Source organism: Nelumbo nucifera, chromosome 4, assembly GCF_055504915.1.
Source record: "Nelumbo nucifera cultivar China Antique chromosome 4, China Antique-T2T, whole genome shotgun sequence".
Lineage (NCBI taxonomy): Eukaryota > Viridiplantae > Streptophyta > Magnoliopsida > Proteales > Nelumbonaceae > Nelumbo > Nelumbo nucifera.
In genome coordinates this window covers 86,156,083-86,178,539 of record NC_142652.1, presented here as the reverse complement: position 1 = coordinate 86,178,539, position 22,457 = coordinate 86,156,083, and the positions used below count along the sequence as shown (strand labels likewise).

The following is a 22,457-nucleotide window of genomic DNA, read 5'->3' as shown; positions in this document are numbered from 1 at the left end:
GAAGAAGTGGTCTGTAAACAGTCTCAAGAGGGGGAGTATAGTTGGGGAAAAAATGGTAGCAAAAGGAAATCGGTCATAGGAGCATCCAAAAGGTGGAAAGGTGGGGAAGGAACTAGGTAAGGGAAGGGAAGAAAGGATTGTGTCCGGAAAAAGTAAAAGAAATGAAGAAACACAGAATGCAAAGGACCCAGTGATGGCTTTGGCTAATAGAATGGAGCTAAAAGGTGGAGAAAATCAAAGAAAGAAAACCTCCAAGCCAAATAGCTAAAGAAAAGGGAGGCAAGAGGAGAAGGAAGATAAATGAAGTGGAAAAACTTATTAGTGATGTGGAAGGGGACAAAGAGTTTAGTGCTATAGGAGGCAAAAGGAAGGGGGATCTGTAGGTGTCTCTTGTTGGGGATCAGGGTTATCACTTTGTAGTAATCATGAAGATTATTAGTTGGAATGTAAGGGGTCTAGGAAGTGCCACAAAAAAAAAGTGTGATTAAAGAGCTTTTAAGGAAAGACCAGATTTTGTTTCAATCCAAGAATCCAAAATTCAGGAAGTAAACAGAAAATGGATAAGGAGTATTTGAGGGGAGAGGAATGTTAGCTGGAGTTTTGCTCCCTAATGAGGTGCTTCGGGGGGCATAATAACAATTTGGAAAGAAGAGGTAGTTCAGTGTTTAGAAGAGTTGGCGGGCAAATTCTGTGTCTATCAAGTCAAAGGGTTTGAAGGATGGGTTTGAATGGGTTCTCACAAATGTCTATGGGCCATATTCTTATAGAGAAAGGAATTTGATGTGGGAGGAGCTCGGGGATATTAGGGGTCTTTGGGAAGGGCCATGGTGCATAGAGGGAGATTTCAATGTTTTTAGATTTGTAGGTGAATCAAGTGGGGGTAGACAAAGGACTACAACAAGCATGAGAAACTTTAATTCCTTTTTTGAGACCTTCGAATTAAGAGATATTCAGCTGGGACAATCTTGCTTTACTTGGTCAAATCTTCAAGTAAACCCTATTCTCTCTAAGCTTGACAGGTTTTTAGTCTCACTTAATTGGGAAGAGCATTGGCCAGACTTTTTTGGGAGAACTATGCCTAGAATCACCTCATACCGTTGGCCCATTTGTTTGTTTTAGAGGACCAATGATGGAGGCCCAATTCCATTTAGATTTGAAAACGTGTGGCTTACTCACCTGGGCTTCAAAGAGAAGATCAAGGTGTGGTGGAATAGCCTAGATGAGCCTATGATGTGGGAAGGCCAAAAGTTCCTAAAGAAACTGCAGCTGTTGAAAAAGGAGATTAAAGAGTGGAATAGGGAGAAGTTTGGAAGATTGGAGGAAAAGAAATCTGATTTGATTTCTCAAATTGAGGAAATCGATAGCAAGGATGTTGAGGGTTCATTAGGAGAGGATGATAGAGAGTTGAGATGGTCATTGAAGAGGGAGCTAGGGGAGATTTTGTTGAGAGAAGAAATGAGTTGGAAGCAAAAGGTGAGGGAGAGGTGGATCAAAGAAGGTGAGGGGAATACAAGATTTTTCTATGCCATTGCAAATGGAAGGAGAAGGAAGAGTTTAATTACTTCTTTAATGGTGGGGGAAAATGAGAGTCTAATCAAAGTGAGATCGCTAAGGCATTCTCGGAGCATTTCAGGTCTATTTATAGAAGACCCCTGGATGAGAGACGGCTGGTTGAAGGCCTTGAGTGGTAGACGCTGGGGGAAGATCAAGTGCAATTCCTTGAAAGAAGGTTTGAAGAGGGTGAAATTAAGGAGGCTGTCTTTGCTATGAACAGATCAAAAGCTCTAGGGCCCGATGGTTTCACAATGGCCTTTGACCAAGACTGTTGGGATATAATCAAAGTATTCAGTGAATTCTATAGAAGAGGGGTTATCAGTCCAGGTATGAACTCGACTTTCTTAACACTGATCCCAAAGAAGAACAATGCTAACCGGCTAGGGGATTTCAGACCCATCAGCCTTGTCACTAGCATTTACAAGGTCATAGCAAAGGCGTTGTCCCTGAGGATTAAGAAAGTGATCCCCCCCACTTGTCTCACAATCTCAAGGGGCTTCTGTACAAGATAGGCAAATTATTGATCAAATTTTAATTGCAAATGAGTTTGTGGAGGTCCAAAAGAGATTAAAGAGGAAAGGAGTGGTTATAAAATTGGATCTGGAAAAAGCTCATGATCTTGTGGATTGAAACTTTTTACTGGACATTATGAGGAGGTGTGGCTTTGGAGAGTTGTAGTGTAATTGGATTAAAGGTTGCTTACAATCTAGTTATTACTCAGTCATTGTCAATGGGACGGTGTATGATTTCTTTGAGGGCTTTCATGGGCTTAGGCAGGGTGATCCCCTCTCCCCCTTTCTATTTACCTTGATTGCTGAAGTGCTAAGCAAACTGATTTCGAGAGCAAACTGCTTGCAGCTTTTTAGAGGTTGGACAGTTGGGAGAGATATGTTGTGATATCTCATTTGCAGTTTGCAGACGACATTCTGATCTTCTATGATGAAGAATGTATGGAGGGGATTGAAAACTAGAGATTGGTGGTGAAGCTCTTTGAGAGGATGTCTAATTTGAGGAATAATTGATCAAAGAGCTTATTGGGTGGAACCAACATTGAAGAGGAAGCGTTGAGGAGTATGGAAGATTCTCTAGGTTGTGTAGCCTATGAAATATTTAGGTTTACCCCTTGGTGATAACCCTAGATCCGTTAGCTTTTGGTCCCAGGTGGTGGAAAAGATTGAGAAGTGCCTAGCTGGGTGGAAAATGAACTATGTTTCGTTGGTTGGGGGGGGGGGGGGGGGGGGGGGAATAACTCTTATTAAGTCTACCCTTGCAAATCTTCCAGTGTATTACATCATTACATGTCATGTCAGTTTTCAGGATGCCACAAGGGATAGTAAAGAAAATTGAAAAATTGATGAGGGATTTTCTTTGGGAGCCAGGGGAAAAAAAGAAGGATCATTTGGTCAGTTGGGGAGAGGTGGTGAAGTTTAGGGAAGAAGGGGGGTTGCAAATCAACAATATTAGGTTGAAGAATCAGGCTCTACTTAGCAAATGGCTATGGAGGTTTCCTAATGAAAATGACAAATTATGGCACAAAGCAATAGTGAGCATTCATGGTTTGTCAAACAATGGATGGGGTGCTGAATGTAATCATAGAGCTACCTTGGCTGCTCCCTGGAAGGCCATTCATGACTTTCTTCCTACCTTTCTAACTCATATCAAGTATGACTTGGCTTTTGGTCAAAAAATCAGATTTTGGGAGGATGTGTGGATTGGGAATACCCCTTTGGGTGAGAGATTCCCTTCTCTTTTTGATCTTTCTAGGTTCAAGGACAGACCTATCTCTGATTTCCTAAGTCAACACTCTCTTCCCTCAGGGCTAAATTGGAACTTTGGCTTCAACGGGAACCTTAGAGAGTCTGAACCTCCTAGTGTGTCTGATTTGTTGAACAAGCTGAATTCAGTCTTCTTGGGAGAAGGGGGTTCAGACTCCAAGGTTTGGAGCCCTAATTCGGCTGGGGTGTTTTCTTGTAAATCCTTCTTACCTCTTTGTTAGCTGCCTCCTCTTCTCCTTCTTTCCCAGTCAAGGAAACTTGGTGCTCTCCCATTCCCCCTAAAGTCAGTGCTTTTTGTTGGGAAGTGTTTCATGGATGTATAAATACCTGTGACCTACTTCAAAGGAAAAGTCCAAACATGTGTCTGTCCCCTAACTGGTGTGTCCTGTGTAAGTTGAATGGTGAAACTATAACTCATCTTCTAATTCCTTGCCCTTTTGTTAGCTTTACATGGGATTGGTTTGCTTCCCTCTTTGGTTGTAGGTGGACAGCTTATTTAGCTCTACTGGCATTAGTTGCACTAAAAGGAGGGGTAAGATCATTTAGAGATGTACTAGAGCAGCAATATTGTGGACAGTTTGGGAGGGAAGAAATGCAAGAACTTTTTAAGAAAGAGAAAAAAGCAAGAAAGCATTGATTGAAACAATAACCTTGAGAGTGGCACACTAGGCAAAAAGCATGAAGTTGTTCTCTAATTTCAAGGTAGAAGATTTTTTTAGGGTTTGGGGTGTTATTGCCACCTACTCATCAACGAGATAGAAATTTGTTGAGGATTGGTCTCCCCCAATAGACGGTTGGAAGAAGCTAAACTTTGACGGGAGCTGTGTGGGGAATCCAGGCCCTTCAGGCATAGGAGGGTATTAGAGATGAATATGGAAATATCATTGCTCTCTACTCTGGTACTATGGGACAGGATGATGTGGCGAGATCAGAATTCATGGCTGCAGCATTTGGGGCGGAAAAAGCAAAAGAACTGGGTATTAACAGACTGGTTATTGAGGGAGACTCGAAAACAGTGATAAACTGGATGTGAAAGGGTGAAGGGGCGACATGGCAGATGATAAATGAACTCAAAAAACTTAAATGGCTCTCAAAGGATATGTCAATCCAAGTGAGATGAGTGAAGAGAACTGTCAATAGCTTAGCAGATAGCTTAGCTAAGCAAGGGGTACAAATAAAACAGCTGTTTTGGGCACAATTGTAATTTGGGTTGGGTCAGCTTTCTAAAGCTGGGTTCCACAACTTCTTGCTGTATCCATATTTCTTCTAATTAGTGAAATCTTTTCACTATTGTTGATCAAAAAAATTAAAAAAAAAAAATGAAAGATAGCCAATGGAGAAATATGTGTGCCTTTTGTCAAGTTGGAAGACCAACTTGTTCATTGTCTCACCAAGGGCCTCCACAAGCCAAAACTTGATAGGAAACTAAGCAAGCTAGGCATGATAGATATCTATGCTCAACTTGAGGGAGAGTGTTGAGAATATGTATTTGGAATAGGGGCATTTTTTTCTTTCCTTTCTATTTGTATTTGGGCACCCATATAGGGGCATAAATGTATTTTCTCTTCTTGATATAAAAGAAATTTTTGGGGAGTGAACAGTAACACCACCTTTTCTCCCATAAGTCTCTTCTTCCTCTTCTCTTCTTCTCTTTTCTTCTTCCCCTTCTTCTCTTTTCTTCTTCTTCTCTTATTCTCTTCTTTTTTTTGATAATTGAAAGAAACTTATAAATCAGCAATTATAAATAGTACAATGTCCCCAAGGAGAGGCACGAGATGCAACCTCTCCGAGCTAGTTAAGTACAACTTTTCAATATATTAGAACAAGTTACAATGTAGCACAAAAAAGATCCTCCCTGGAAACCCCCTGTTTGGCCAAAGGATCAGCCATAGTTTTAGCTGACCTGCATACCTATTTTACCTCAACTCTCATATTATTAGTTAACCACATTACTTTTTTGATGAGGTCTTTGTAGCCTCAAATGGTAGCATCCGGGTTTAGAAGCCACCTTGTTACCACCTGAGAGTCCCCTTCAACTAGGAGATGTTCCACCCCACTCCCACCGGTCCTGAGAATAAGGAGATGATGTTGCTATCCTTATTCCTCAGGACACCCCCTATACCTGAAGGCCTAGGGTTACCTTGGTTGCTCCCATCAAAATTTAACTTGATGACACCTTTTGGAGGTAGATCCCATTCTAACAAGCTTCTATTCTTCTTTGTATAAGTATTAGCTATTGTAGGTTTTCAAGACTGCTATTCAGTCTTGATCACTAAGAGATTTTAGGTTCGATGAGAAGAGAAAGTGAAGAAGATGTAGAAGAAGAGAGATGGAAGAGCAATAGAACACAGATTTTGAGGAGAACAGAATGTCAATCTTCTGCCGCCGCCACTTTAAGTTAATATATATAGGTTATGCTAGTTACATGAAAGGACATATCTGCCCTAGGTGTTTACATCATAACTACTAACAAATAACAACCAATATAAAACTGAAACTAAAAATAACAGAACAAAATAACCACAGCTGTGACTAGATACATTCTACCCTACGGACTGAGTGGTACCACAGCTGTGGGGCCCACATCAATGTTCTCTACACTCCCCCTCAAGTTGGGAGTATATGTTCATCATTCCCAACTTGGATAGATTCGCCTCTAGCTTCTTTCTTGATACGGCTTTAGTAAGAATGTCGGCTAGTTGCATACTGGATGTGATGTAAGGGACGCATACTTCTTGAGATGAGACCCTCTCTCGCACAAAATGACGGTCAACTTCAATGTGTTTGGTTCTGTCATGCTGTACCGGATTATGTGCTATATTAATGGCGGCTTGATTATCACAGTACAGCATCAGGGGCTTCTCATACTCAATACCCAACTCCTCAAGTAGAAATCTTAGCCATAGGATTTCAGCCACTCCATTGGCCATGGACCTGTATTCTGCTTCAGAACTTGACCGGGAGACCACACTTTGTTTCTTACTTCTCCAGGAGACCAGGTTTCCTCCCACAAGTGCACAATATCCCGAAATAGACCTTCTGTCATCAACACTCCCAGCCCAATCTGCATCAGTATAAACCTCCACCTTCATGTGATTGTTGTTCTTGAAAAGTATACCCCTACCTGGGCATCTCTTCAAGTAGGCTAAGATTCTTTCTGCCGCAAGAAGATGTGTGGTTCTAGGAGAATGCATGTACTAGCTGACAACACTAACATCATAAGTAATATCTGGCCGAGTGAGGCAGAGATATATGAGCTTTCCTACCAGTTGCTGGAACATAACTTTGTCTTCAAGAAGCTCCCCACTCTCGGCACTAATTCTGTGATTCTGTTCAATTGGTGTATCTGCAGGCTTGACACCTAACTTTCCAGTTTCTGCCAACAGGTCTAGGACATATTTCCTCTGAGATATAAAGATCCCCTGTTTGGATCTAGCAACCTCAATAACCATGAAATACCGGAGTACACCAAAGGTCCTTCACCTCAAATTCTTGGTGAAGAAGCTGTTTAAGAGACTCAATCTCATGGCTATCATTCCCTGTGACCAAAATATCATCAACATATACTGCCAACAGTGTCAAAGAGGACTCCACCCTCTTGATGAATAGGGTGTGATCTGACTGGGCCTGTACCTATCCAAACTTCACAAGTGCTAGTCTGAATCTATCGAACCAAGCCCTAGGTGATTGTTTCAAACCATACAAAGCCTTGTTGAGCCGGCAGACCTTCTTACCTACTTCTGCATCATAGAAGTCAGGTGGCAAACGCATGTAAACTTCTTCCTGCAGATCTCCATTCAGAAAGGCATTTTTCACGTCCATTTGGTATAAAGGCCAAGTGTGACTTGCTGCAAGGGACAAGAGAACTCGAATAGTAGTCATCTTGGCTACCGGTGCAAATGTCTCCAAGTAATCTATGCCATAAGTCTGTGTAAACCCTCTTGCAACTAACCGAGCTTTATACCTCTCAATAGATCCATCTGCATTATGCTTCACCGTAAATACCCATCTGCATCCAACTGGTTTCTTTCCTTTTGGCAAATCAACTACCTCCCAAGTGTTGTTCTTCAACAGAGCATCCATCTCAACTTGCATTGCATCTTTCCATTCAGGGACGGATAGGGCTTCTTGCACTGTTCTTGAAATAGGGACATTGGAAATGGAGCTAAGGTAGGACTTGTAGGTAGGAGATAGGCGATCAAAGGTAAAAAAATGGGAAATACAGTGGGCTGTGGATGTGGTACAATGTCGTTTCCCTTTACGGACTGCCATTGGAAGGTCAAGATCATCTGTAGGGGAAGTCTCTGTGGTCTATGGGACTGAAGTATCTGGACCTGGAGCTGCAGATGAGATTGGAGCTGGTCTGGACTGCTGATGATCAGGATCAACCTGCCTACACCGCCTGTGATAAACCCTCAACTCCGGATCCCTCTGACCACCCTCACCATTGCAGTTCTCATCACCCAATGGAATAGGTAAAGGAACTGCCCCACTCTCACTGCTCTCCCCCTGAAGACAAGAACTCAAACCCCCACTCCCAATACTCTCCCCCTGAGGGGCAACCCGAGGATAATAGGGCGTCCCCTCAAAGAAAGTGACATCCATGGAGACAAACTTCCTCCCGGAGACAGGATCATAACAGCAATAACCCTTTTGCATTTGTGCATAACCAAGGAAGATGCATTTGGAGGCTTTGGGTTCGAACTTGGAGGGATGGGGTCCGAGAATCTGAACAAAGCAAGTGCAACCGAATGTCTTAAGGGGAATAGAAAACAAGTCCTCACGTGGGTGTAGAAGCGAAAAAGGAGATCGCATATCAAGGACCCTGGAAGGGACCCGATTAATAAGGTATACCGCCGTGAGGATAGCATCCCCCCAGAAGCGAATAGGGACATTGGAAGTAAACATGAGGCTTCTAGCCACTTCCAAAATGTGCCTATTCTTCCTTTCAACAACTCCATTCTACTGAGGTGTATGAGGGCAAGAGCTCTGGTGGATAACCCCATAATGAAGAAGATAAGATGTCAATGATTTAGCAAAGTATTCATTTGCGTTATCAGATCGGAGAACTTTGATCTTGGCATCAAACTGAGTTAGGATCATTTGGTGAAAATTTTGGCTCAGGGAAGGTACCTCATCTCGTGAACGCATGATATAAACCCAAGAAAAGCAGGTATGGTCATCAACAAATAACAAAAAATAACTGTACCCACCCATGGAAGGGATATGATAAGGCCCCCAAACGTTAGTATGCACAATATCAAAAGAATTATCACTCCTTTTATTACTCAATAAATAAGGCTTTCTACAATGCTTAGCAAACTCACAACTTTCACACTGTAGCTGAGGCAACTCAATAGACTCAAATAAAGTAGGAAACAGACTCTGTAAAGATCAAAAAGACAAATGACCTAATCAGTTATGCCAAAGCATAACCGGACTCACACTCTTAGAAACAAAAGACAACTTCTCTACTAACTCTCCCTGAAGAAACCGCTCCCCGAGTAGATAGATCCCATTCGTCTCACGGCCAGTCCCAATCACCTTCTGCATCTCCAAGTCCTGAAAAACACATCGATCAGGGAAGAAGGTTACTGAGCAGTTCATATGCTTGGTAATACTACTGACTGAAAGAAGGTTAGTATCAAGCTTAGGCACATGCAAAACAGATGATAGGGAGATAGTATCTGAAAGCTTGATGTCACCCTTCCCAGAAATAGGAACCAGGGAGCCATCAGCAATAGAAACCTTATCTCTACCAGAAGACAAATGGTAAGTAGTAAACAGTGAAGGCAAGCTAGTCATGTGATCAGATGCACCTGAGTCTATTACCCAACAATGTTCAATAGTACCTGGAGCTGAGGCATGATAGGCTGAAGCTCGAGTACCTGAATGGGCGAAGGCAGATGTGACAGGGGCTGATGGAGGCTGCGATGGCTGAGCTGAATTTCCAACCTCCTTTTCTAGCTGTATTAGTGCAGCCCGAACTGCAACTAAGGTCTCCAAAGATGTTCCTTTTGTGCTAGATGAGGATGCTGAATCAGTGTTCATGGCTACATGAGCAGTGCCCTTCTTGTTTCTTAACTTCGCAGGAACCAAGTGGGGATGCAGTTTCCAACATGTCTCTTTTGTATGTTTGGGTTTCTTACAATGTTCACATACTACATCCTTCTTGTCTTCCTTCTTCCTGTCCTTCTCTGAATCACCCCCTGATTTGGGTGTAGCCGCTACAAAGGCTGATATGGGTTGCATCATAACCTTCCTTCTGGTTTCTTCACTGGGTACAAATGAGTAAGCCTGAGAGAGAGTCACACTGTCTCTAGTCAAAATCTGCTGCCTCACAATATCATATTCTGAGTTCAGTCCTACCAGGAACTCAAACACTCTGTTTGTCTCGATGTGCTTTCTATGGGTCTGAGCATCTTTGGGACTCTCCCACTCAAGAGTCTCTAAGTGATCAATCTCATGCCACAGGGACTTCAAGGTAGAGAAGTAGACCGATACCGATTTCTCTCATTGTTTAAGGGTGTTCACTTCACATTTCAATTCATATGCTCTGGCAACATTAAGGGGTTGGGAGTAAGTTTCTTTCATAACATCCCATATCTCCTTAGTTGTCTTTGCCCACAAATAATTCCAGCTAATATGAGGCTGCATAGAATTACACAGCCATGTCATTTTCTTGCATCCACTTGGTATATGTCGGGTCTCCCTTGGAAGGTTCTTTCATATCTCCAAGGAGGTACCCTAATTTACCTCTTCCACCAATAGCCATCATGGCTGATTAGGCCCATTCCAAATAGTTTGATCCATCAAACTTTACGGTCATAATCTGACCACCCATCTCAGAAATACCACCATAACTGATGTTCCCAAGACTGCCTTCTACCTGAATTTTAGACTCCATTTCTGTCAAGTCTCAAAACAGTACTTGAATCACCAATCACAATCAAAACAGTATAGGCCTGATCTGTATTCTCAGTGTATGTGCACAAAACCGAAGTAATTCTGATCTGAAACCAACTAGCCAACACAGCAGTAGCTGTCCGTAGATCTCTAACCCCCTTAGAACTCTGAGAACAGCTTTAAAACAAAACTGATATGCTAGGGAAAGTTAGGGTTTTAATCAGTCCTGAAAGGAAGCAATTCAGTCGCACAGTCCAAACTATATAGATGAGCTTGCAGTAGGGTTAATAAGAAACCCTAGAATCTGATCGGACCTACCAATCAACTTAAGAGTAGCTCTAGATAGATCACAAAGTTCAGTCAACCACTAGGGCTTGCCGCAGATCACTTTCAAGCCCTAGAGTAGAGAGAACACAGTTCAGTCTAGGGTTTGATGTAAAACCCTAGGAACTCGAAGAAGGAAAGAGCTAGAATGGTTCGGCCTTCCCCTCCAGATAGGTCCAACCTATCTTCTCTGAAAAAACTTCTATTAAAAAGTAACAACTTACAAGGAAAAAATAGTTCGCTGCCTTCTAGGGTTACCTGAACCCTAGTCTTCTCTGATCCTTCCTGACCACCAACACTCTGCAACCCTAGCAAGTTTCCAACAGCTGCTAGCACCTCTGGTGATCTCCAAGAATCAGTCTGCGAACTCCTCCTTTTCAGCTTTCAGTCCTAGGAGATTCTCATGTGGTCGGCTGGTATTAGACTCACATGAAAAACCCTAACTTGGCTCTGATACCATGTAGGTTTTCAAGACTGCTATTCAGTCTTGATCACTAAGAGATTTTAGGTTCGATGAGAAGAGAAAGTGAAGAAGATGTAGAAGAGGAGAGATGGAAGAGCAATAGAACACAGATTTTGAGGAGAAGAACAGAATGTCAATCTTCTGCCGCCGCCACTTTAAGTTAATATATATAGGTTATGCTAGTTACATGAAAGGACATATCTACCCTTGGTGTTTACATCATAACTACTAACAAATAACAACCAATATAAAACTGAAACTAGAAATAACAGAACAACAAAATAACCACAGCTGTGACTAGATACATTCTACCCTACGGACAGAGGGTACCACAGCTGTGGGGCCCACATCAATGTTCTCTACATCTATTACAAATCAATTCCTCCACAGGTCATCAAAAGAGAAATCAGCAAATATATCCAAGGTTTTCAGCCAATGTATTGCTCTTGTTAGAATACAGTCCTTCACTTCATCCAAGCTTCTTTCTTTCGCTAAGAAGACTCTTGCATTCTTTTCCTCCCAAAGAGTCCATAAGGTGGCTGCCCTAATACATTTCCACATGAACTTGCCTCTTCTAGTGTGCCATACAAAAATAGATGGGTTAAATAACAAACTCACATCAGATGGCAGAGACCACCTACCTCCAAATAAACTAAGGCACCAACTCCATAAGGTTGTAGCAAAGGAACAGGAGATCAGCAAATGGAAACAGTCCTATTCTGGGCCTTACACAAGGAACACCAGTTCAGGGAAAGACAAAGAAAGGGTCTCTTTTTCTGCAAGTTTTCCAAAGTATTGATTTTACCATAGTAGACTTCCTAGCAGAATACAGCAATTTTTGGAGGAATAGGTCGCGCCCAAACTTCTTTAAAGGGGAACACTCGAGAATTGGGGTTGGAACTGAGGGATTTTAGAAAAGAAGCACAAGTAAAGGTACCTTTTGAAAGAGGAGTCCAAACTCTTTGATCAGAAAACGTGAGGTCCAAACAAACTGACTCGAGTAAATGAAGTAGCTCAGTGACACAAATCAACTCACCATCCCTTAATCCCCTACGAAATCCAAAGTCCCAGTTTAAATACATGGGAATAAACGGGTTCGGAAGAAAATTTGCAATTGACTCATTTTTGTGAAGGGAGAGAGAGTAAAGCGAGGGGAACTGATCTTTGAGGGGTTGATTACCCACCCAAACATCCTCCTAGAACCGAATAGAATCACCAGAGCAAGCATCATACCTGATAAACATGAGGAAGCGAGGGAGAATACCATGTATAGCCTTCCAAGGTGTTGTAAGGGTAGCTCAGTGAGATATCCCAGCATCCCAACCATTTACTGAGCAGCCATGAATACTTGACACCACCTCATGCCATAATCTCTCTCTCTCCCGAGGCCATCTCCATAACCACTTCCCTAGGAGGGCTTCATTCTTCTACACTATATTCCCTATCCCTAGGCCCCCTTCTTCCTTAGGTTTATTAACTATCTCCCATCTAACTAGATGGTCCTTTTTCACCTCTCCTAGTCCCACAGAAAGTCCCTCATTACCTTCTCCAGTTTCTTAGCCTCCCTTGGGGGAATCCTGAAAACTGAAAGGAAATAGGTTGGAAGGTTGGCAAGTGTGGCCCTAATCAAAGTCACCCTACCCCCTATTGAGATGTAATTCTTTTTCCAGGCTGCCAAACATTTATCAAATTTCTTCACAATAGGAGCTCAAAAACTACTTTCTTTAGGGTTAGCTCCTAATGGAAGACTTAAGTAGGTCAAAGGCCAAGAAGAGGTGGTGCAACCTAAACACCCTACAATGGATTCTATCTCCCAATCCTCCATATTTACTCCAGCCACACAACTTTTATCAAAGATTATCCTCAAGTTGGAGGCAAGCTCAAAGGTTCTTATTAAATTCTTAAGGTTGTCCATCACTCCTTTGTAGAAAATAACAATATCATCAGCAAACTGAAGATGATTTAATGAAATGCCTCTCCTCCCTATTCTCCAACCCTTTATTTGGCCCTCCTCATCTTCTTTGGAGACCAATCTACTAAGAACATCAGCAACAAGTGTAAAGAGGAAAGGAGAAAGTGGGTCACTTTGTCTTAAGCCTCTATTGGCTGGAAAGAAGCCCGTAACCACTCCATTAACCAAGACTGAATAATGACATGAATTTAAACATCCACTTATCCAATTACACCATTTGTCCCCAAATCCACGCCTTAACACCTCCAACAAGAAACTCTAGTCCACTAGGTCATAAGCCTTTTCCAAGTCCAATTTGCAGACAAAGCCTTTTCTGCCAAATCTCCTCATCTCTTCCACTCTCTCATTTGCAATGAGGATTTAATCTATAATTTGTCTATCCTGTACAAAGGCTCCTTGTGCTTGGCTAATGAGAGAAGGGAGAATTGCTTTGACCCTCCTAGAGAGCACTTTTGCCAAAATCTTATAGATGCTAGTCACCAAATTGATTGGCCGAAAATCTTTGGGGTGTTTGGCATCAATCTTTTTAGGAACTAGAGCTAGAAAAGTGGCATTTGTTCCAAGACTCACAATATGTTTATCCTCAAATTCTCTAATGGCTCTAGTTAAGTCTTCTTTGATTATGTCCAGCAATCTTAATAAAATGCCATTGTAAACCCATCTAGACCCAGTGCCTTAGCTCTACCCATAGAAAAGACAGCTTGTTTAATTTCCTCCTCCCCCACTCTTAACCGATTCTCCAAAGGTCTTTGGAAGATTTATTTGAAGTGAGCCACAAACCTACTAGCAATCTCCTCTTGAGAGGTTATCTCAACTCCATCAACCTCAGGCTTAAGTATCAAATTTTTCCTTCTCCCATTAGCCATAGCATGAAAGAATTTAGGATTCCCATCCCCATCCTTGATCCATTTATGCCTACATTTTTGTCTCCACGAGATCTCCTCCCTCAACAGAACCTCCTCTAACTCCTTCAATTTCCATCTCAGTTCTCTATCTTGCACATTCATCATCCTCTGGGACTCTTTTGCATCTAAATCCTCAATCTAACTAAGTAGTCTAGCTTTTGCTTCCTCCACTCTTCCAAATTGATCCCTATTCCATTCTTTTATTTTGCCTCTCAACCTTTTTAATTTTTTGTGGAATCTAACCCCATTCCATTTCACTCCCCTCATCTCTTCACTCCACCATTCCTCAACCTTAGACAAGAAATCCAGATGTGTTAACCACATATCCTCAAACCTGAATGGTCTAGGTCCATTTCCAAGAGGTTCTTGTCTTACTTCTATGGGGCAATGGCCAGAGGTGACCCTACTTCTATGGTCTAGGTCCTCTTCTTCTCTTCTTCTCTTCATCCCACACTCTTGCAACTACCTTCCCTCTCCTAATCCATTTGAATCCATGATCTCTTGGTTTGAATGTCGTTCCCGTAGAGAAATGGAGTCAATATTTTGCAAATAAAATCAAATTTTTGAAGCTAAAATGAGGGACCAATTCTTCTAAAAAATGGGTGGCAACTCCTTTTTCTTGTGTTCGACATGATCTTCCCAAAGCTCACATTTATCATCCTTCTTCAATCAAGAGTCGAATCATTAAAAATGATTTGGGCTCAAATGTAGCCTAGCCTATGACCAATTTAAATGGCTGTCACAGGATATGTCAATCTGTGTGAGATGGGTGAGGAGAACTGCTAACAGCTTGGCAGATAGCCTAGCCAAGCAAGGGATACATAGAGCAAATATGTTTCGGGCTCAAATGTAATTTGTATTTGGACAGCTCCTAAATTTGGCTTCTTTCACAACTTCTTGTTGTAATCTTGGTTTCTTCTAATTAGTGATTTTTTTTTTTGTGTTGCTGATCCAAAAAAAGAGTTAAATCATTAAAAATCCACTTTCTCATGCTTGCCATCCTGAGATTATACCACTATATCAATAGGGTTGGGTGACTCACTTCGAGCAGAAGTAATGGTGCTCCTTCAAGGGCTCAGATTGGCTAAACAGTTGGGTTTTCAACAGTTAGAAGTGGAGGGGGATTCAAAATTGGTCGTAGGTTGGAATGCAAACAAATAGCTTGGGCAGAGGGAAACAATGAACTTAACAAGAAAGCTAGGAGCACAGTTTAAATGGACTAGGATGTAAACAAATGGTTCAGCTGACGCTTTAGCAAAGCAAGGGGTTAATAGTGAGACTCTATTTTGGGCATGTTTGTAAGTTGATTATGTTATGAGGGGTCACCTTATGTTTTCTAGGGTGCAGTTGTAATGCTTTTCCTTTTAAGTTTAACGAAAGTTACTGTTTCCTATCAAAAAGAAAACTTATACCATTGTACCAGGCAATGATAATTGCTCCTATTATGAGGGTTAAAGGAAGCCTGTGGAATCCAAGGTTGAAAGGAATAACAGGATGGGTTCAGTTTGTTAGTGCCTTGGTGGTTGCTTGCATGATTGAAGGGCAGCAAGCTCTCTTTTCCCTACGAAGTGCATACTTGATTGAAGTTTCAGTTGGCATGGAGGTGCTACCTGGTGGTAGTTGTGAGGTGCATAGATCTCTCTCTTCTGTGGTTTTTAGGGTTTATGGGCAGTTCATGTGAGGTTTTTGGCCCCTTTTGGCCAAGAGGAAGAGGGTACTTTTTTCTTTTTTTTTTCTCACGTTTGCCTCTTTCTTTTTGTATATAACTTGTTCTTGCATACACAGTTTCATTTACACATCGAATAAAACAACATTCTTGGCAATGCTAGAAGAAGAGTCCAAGCTGGTTGTGGGGGTGGCTACAAAGTGAGGAGGCAAGTTAATAAAAATGAAAGAAAGAAATCCAAATGGTTGATACAAAACATGGAAGTGAGAATACAATGGGTTAAAAGAAGTGCAAATTCCTTAGCTGATGGGGTGGGAAGAGACCAGTTGTTTTGGGCATTGTAAGAAGAAAGAGAACCTTGGGGATAGATATGATGGGTTATGATATCTCTCACCGCTTGTATACAATTCTTGTACTCACAAATTATTTTCCATCTATTAATGAAATTCTAGAGTTATGTTAAGCATATGGTTTGTCATCTAGACAACCAGTATTTTGAGATGTACTGCATCTTTTTCAATTTAATGAATTTCCTTTTTATTCTTCAAAAAAAAATCTACAGTTATTGATCCCACAAAAAAAAATCCTGACAAAGTAAAAGATTTCTAAAGACTATAATGTAAAAAGGAAAACAAATGTTTTGAACATTTTTTGGGAAGAACTGTTTGGTTAGTGGAATTAATAAATAAAAACAAACCTCCATCCTGTATTTCCCATTGATGGTTTCCATAGCTGCAATAGCTTGTTCTCTAGTCTCATACTTCAAAAAAGCACAGCCTGACCCATAAAGGAAATAAAAGAACAACCATAAATTTTCTGAAATACCAGTTTATACTTCCAAGTTCCAATAATCTACAAATATTTAAGATATGAACAGGACTGAGGACTCTAATAAGATAGCCTAAAAACAGCACCTTGAAGGAGCTAATCTAACCATTTAACAAAAAGACAAAGAAGAACAAAGGAAAAAAGAAAAGAGCTGAAACTGGAAAGCCACCTTTGCTTGTCTGTTGAGAACCTCTCAGAATTTGTAAATCTTTTATGGTTCCATATTTAGAAAATAAGGCAGAAACTTCAGTATCAGATACATTCTTTGGAAGCATACCAACAAAAAGCTTGTGTTCTGCAGACAACATTTATCAAAGAATAGTTATGTCAAGAAAACATCACCACATGGTGAAAAATGAGGTTTAGCATCACCATAATTTACATAAAAACATTATGAGGACAAGAACACAGAAACAGTGCACAAATTTGCAAACCTAGTCTTTCCAATTCACCATCTGCATACTTCACTTGTAATGGACTGGATGCCTGAACAAAAAAAAAGGAGGGCAGAGAGTACATTTAATCAGAGCAAAAAATGAGAAAAGTTGTGTCATATAGCAATCAAGGTGAAGTGAGGAACACGCACAACACTAAGGGTTAGTGATTTTATCCGTAATATGAAATGTTGCCTTTTTTTACCAAGTAACATTTTATACAAAAAATAGCATTCATCTTGTACATTAGTTGTCCAATTGTGTCAAATAAGCTAGGAGATAAAAAGGAAATGTTACATACAAGTGTCCTCAAGAATCCATGGAGTGTCATATTCTTACAAATGTCTAACATGGACACACCATCCATTTAGGAGAGTCCATGCAACAATTTTTTTTTGTTTTGGAAAAGGTAATGTAAATTCATTCAGCATAGAGAAACAAAAGCAAACTGCAATTCAGACCCTAGAAGGCAGTCTGAAAAGCAGTCAGGATTACAACCTCCACCAGGAGCAAGACTGAAACAAAACGGGCATGCTAAGATCACTGAATTCCCCAGAAATGGAAATCCAAGAGAGCAACTTGCCCACAGCTCTCTGAATTACATCATCAAGACCCTTAGACCTATTACAGAAGATTCTACTATGCCTAGACCTATCTCTAGGCATTTCATAACCATAGATTATATGGTATGATCGACCAAGAAGAATATGGGCGGTAGCCATTAATGGAACATTACACTATGATTCTTCCCTATAACTCCCTAATGTAAAGGTCACAAAGCATCTTCTTGTAATCCTTAAGGTTGGCTTCCAACCATGTAATATCATACAAAGCAATAGGAGCAAGTTGAAAATATGCTTTCTATAACATTTCACAAAAAAGCTTTAATATAGTTCCTAATATCAATTATCTTTGCAGCTAACATCTTTCCACAGCATACCCAAGTATGAAAAATGGTATACCATTTCCAACCTTCCTCTACAATGGTACGGATAACAAAAGACTTCTGAATAAACAGTGATTTTGTGTTACATGCTTCAAGGTCTTTTACAATTTCTCCTTGTTTATTTGGTGTTCTTCTCATCTCTGGCATGACTCAATTGATTGATAGCCACAGTCAACAGTTATTTGATAGATGACCCATGCTGTGACACTTAGAACACATGAGTTTTTGAAACTCAGCCTTAAATCTGTCACTATAAGGCTATAATCAACCTCAGGACTTTTTTTTATACCATATTTGGTGCAATTTCCCAACACTCAACTTGACAATAACAAACAGGACTTTTTTTTTGCTCCATAGGGCTACACAACCGGGGTATCCCATCCCCCAACCCTGGTGCAGGTGGGATTCAATCACAAATCTCTGCTGCAACCAGCAGAACAAGGATATAATCAACCTCAGAACGGGTGAACTATACACAATATGTGCAAATTTATACACATGGAATGTTGAATCAATGCAGTGGAATGAAATCAAGAGAATGCCCTGATGAAATCAGTGAGCACCAATAATTCATGGAACGGTTCAAGCAAGTTTGCCCAGAATTCCAAGCAAATTGAAGAACTTACTTTGATACCATATTTGGTGCAATTTCCCAAGGGGACAAATGCTTGGAAACCAGAGTTGCAAAACCTTGAAGAAATTTCATAGAAATCAGAAAGAAAATCAGAGAAATTCCATAGCATGGTGCAGCAGATGAGCTTTTTAAGTTAGTATACAGTGTCTTACTGTATAGCTTTTGAGTTGTTTGCCCAGATACATATTCAAATTCTTTACCTTTATAAAATAAAAAAAAATAAAAAAAAAAAACGGTGAGAGAGAGAAAGAGAGAATGGTGTTACCACCTTAAGAGGAATCCTTCCCAAATATACAAAGTGCAAGAGTTGTAGAAAAAACTTTACTTTTCACTAAAATTTAAATAAATGAGATGGTATCTTTTTTTGGTAATAAATAAAAAAAGAAGATTTTATGAAAGAAAAAGAGAATACAACAAGGTGATAAGCCATCACCCACAAAAGGCCAAAGCCCAGAACCCAAACCACCAATATCTATTTAAAAGAAACTATATCAGAGTTGCAATGGCTTGAATAAATTTCACAAAAAAAGGAAAGGAAACTAGGGAAATAGAGAAAAAGAAGAGGGAGGAGACAGAGAGAGAATGGTATTTCTACCATAAGAGGATTCCTCCCTGTAAGTACATAGATTTTAGGTCCTATGGAGAATGCACTGAAGACACTTAAACAAGAGACCACAGTGCAATCTCATCGTGCCCACAAGCCCAAATTTCTGTGCTCAAAGAACAAAAGAAATGTGCTGAAGAACACCCGGGCATGACTAACATAACCTGAAAACCCCCACAGCGCATCCCTACCTCAACTTCAAACCACAAACAGGTGGAAACATTTGTGGTGGAACACGTTGGACTGTGCCCCCCAGCACAGTGCAACCGGGCCTGACCCGAACGTCACTCATCCCATGATTTAATGCATCAGCGCAGTAGTTTCCCACACTGTCGCTCAAGATCACCAAAACATTACAGCGCAATAGTGCAACACACTCAAACAACCTACAACAACGCGTAGCTTGAGCGAGCGTTGCAACGTAGTAGCCTAGCATACTAGGAGAGCCGTGATGACAAACCAGTGTATCAATGCTTCAACTGAATATTTAAAGGCAAGAGAGGCTTCTAGAAGATGGGTTGTAACCGAGCTCATGCTCGCATGCGGACCCCAAGAGAAAGGGCGGGAGCTCTGATCTCAGGATCCCCATGGTAACATGTGGTGAAACCCTCTTTGTGAACCCTCTGTCTCATATCTAACCGACTAACAAACTTTCCCGCCTTGGGGAAAGTCTCCTTTCTTATTGCGTGACTTCCTATTCGATAGGCTAAAGCTCTCCTCACAGATTCAATATCATCTTGTGTGTAAACTCTACCCGTTGTTTCCTTAGAACATCCATTAAAGCCCTTCCCTAAGTTTTCCACAACCTCCATCTTCTTTCCTCTTCCTCTCTAAAGCCATCTACCGTCTTTCAGGTAGACCCCTATATAAACAAATTCTAAGAGTTGCAAAAAAACACTTCATTCAAATTCATTCTTACTAAATTCAAAATAAATGAGAACATAGCTATTCATAAAGAGACAATGTTCTCTTTACAAGAAACCTTAATACTAGCTTGCTACTCCAGCAACCTAATAAGACAGAAAATAATAACTAACAACTAAAATGGAAAAGCACAAAAAATATCCCCAAGTGTTTTCTGAAATATTCTCTTGTTGGAATCTTTTGATTCTAGTTTATAGCATTGATCTTGACCATGGGCTGAGTATAAAGGGCAATGGCCTTAAGTGATGGGACTGGCCCCAAAAGAGTTGGTAGGCCCTACCTAGTTAAACTGGACTTGTACTCGGTAGAATCAGGATCTACTGCACTTGTTTGTGCTGAACTTGTCATGCACATGCATTGGGTCTGTGATTGGCATCCCATTACACATATGTAAATATCCATAAGCATGAGACCACACATGTAATGGGACACCTGCCACGAGAAAGTGCTAGACTTACTAGGGTGGGCCTGCATCACCAATGGTAGCATTAGTTCAAGTTGAAAATTCGAGGAAAGCAAGAGGCAAACCAAAAGGAAAGTTGATTGTAGTGATGATTTGAAACTAGAGTTTAAAGAAAGCATTTACTTCTAAAATGATTATAATCACAAAGCAGTAGAAAGGATTTGTTTTCCCAGGCCCAAAGAGTTCCAACTTCCAATAAGGCAAGAAGAAGAATGATGATGATGATGATGATGATGATGATGATGATGATGATGATGACGTAAATGACAACAATGACTATATATTTTCACTTTAGAATAGAGATAGACTAAATCAGGAATCTACAATGAAGGCAAGGAGTTAAATTTTGACCAAAAAAAATCAAAGTTTCAGAACTTTGTTCCATTCTCAGGAGTGGCCAGAATGAGATATACATGGATACAAAATCCATAAATTTTCAATTATAAAGAGAGAAATAATAAAATAAACTTAGATAAAGATGAGAATTGATGAGGGATAATTTGATCTTCCAATGACATCATGACACCACGTAAACAGGCCACTCTGGACACTTCACAACTGCACCAGCGACCTTGGCACCACCTCGATAGACCGAACTGCGAACAGCTAGGCAGGACCTCAGGTCAGTGTAAGAGGCGACCTGCTTCCACTGAACTACACCGGCCTCAATATGACATCAGGTCGGCATGAGAGGCGACCCGCTTCTGCCGACCTGAACCGAGTTCAGCTAGTGACCTGCCTAACGTGCTGAGTGACCTCCTCCTTAAGCGGGCTATCGTCTCTAACTTCCCTGGGATCATGACACCACGTCAGAAGAGCCGATTATCACCCCGCCCACTTTATAAGCACTACCCACTTACACAAAGTCCACCTCCAGACCAGACGAGCCGGAGATCCCAGACGCATTTTGTGAGGCTCACAGCAGCCCACCAATATAAGGGCCTCATCTCCAACCTCAGAAGGTACACGTGATTTAGCTCTCAAGCACTCTAGCTCTCTTGCATTCTTGCAATCACATCTCCTGTTCGTTGACTTAAGCATCGGAGTGCCCACCCCGGGTCACACTCTCTCTCTCTCTCTCTCTCTCTCTCTCTCTCTCTCTCTCTCTTGCAGCTTGACTAGGCGACCTACTCAGTCCGACATCCAAGCTGTCTGCCAGCAGAGAGCACCACATCGTGCATCGTCAAGAGTTAAGAATGATAAGAACCTAAAACTAAAATAACTAATTGTGTTGTTAAGACGTTTAAAAAAAACTTGAAATTTCAATGAGCTAGACAAAGGGTTATTGTATTACTGACCAAAAACAAATTAGCAAATTTGCATTGCAACGTCCCTCAAGGCCTCAACTCACATGAGTGTTGTCTCTGACTTACATATATTGCTCCCTATCCCAAATGTCCTGCCTACCTTATATCATACTTATTGTGACATCATATGGCATCACAATGCTCCTTGCCTAAAAGTCCTGGTCTTACTCTTTTGCCCTAAGGTTATCATTGTCTTATTCTTGCTCTCATCATGTTCATCAGATATAGCTAGATACATAACATAAAGTTGCAATGGTTAAAACAGATATTCAACCCATGGAAAACCTTAGAGAAATGCAACTTCAACCCCCAGAGCTCGAATTTCTTATCTTGACATCACAAACACATCAGCATGTCCAAATAAGACAAAATAAAAAATTATTAAAAAAATGAATTCTATCAACTGATCACATCCCGATTCAATTAGAACACAATAAGTAGAACCTAAGAGAGGTCGAACTCCAACTCACCCCGGGAAGCGTTCGCTTGTTATGCCACGCATTAACAGCCTTATCTGCTTCCTGCCTCGACGGACAGATCAGAAAACAACATCCTGTGAAATCGAATTCAAACAACATAAATAACAGGCAGTAGGATCTAAAGTGGAAACCGATACATTCTGAGCTACAAAATCCCAAGCATATAGAAGAAATCGTTCAGATCACGCATCGCGATCGGTCGAGACAAATGGCGGAATAATCAAAATGCAGAAAGAAATACAAAGTTAAAAGCTCAAAACTGAATTTCCCGGA

General features: G+C 40.9%; 1 protein-coding gene across 1 annotated transcript in view; it reads right to left on the bottom strand.

Moving 5' to 3' along the window:
• Positions 1-22,457, bottom strand: part of LOC104585582 (RNA-binding protein BRN1-like) — a 41,537-nt gene that overhangs the window by 18,781 nt on the left and 299 nt on the right. Inside the window, exons 2-5 of the mRNA XM_010242520.2 lie at positions 22,176-22,258; positions 16,828-16,879; positions 16,563-16,688; positions 16,263-16,342 (exon numbers count right to left, since the gene is read on the bottom strand). Of these exons, the coding sequence (XP_010240822.1) occupies positions 16,263-16,342; positions 16,563-16,688; positions 16,828-16,879; positions 22,176-22,258 (341 nt within the window). The remainder of the gene's footprint in view (positions 1-16,262; positions 16,343-16,562; positions 16,689-16,827; positions 16,880-22,175; positions 22,259-22,457) is intronic.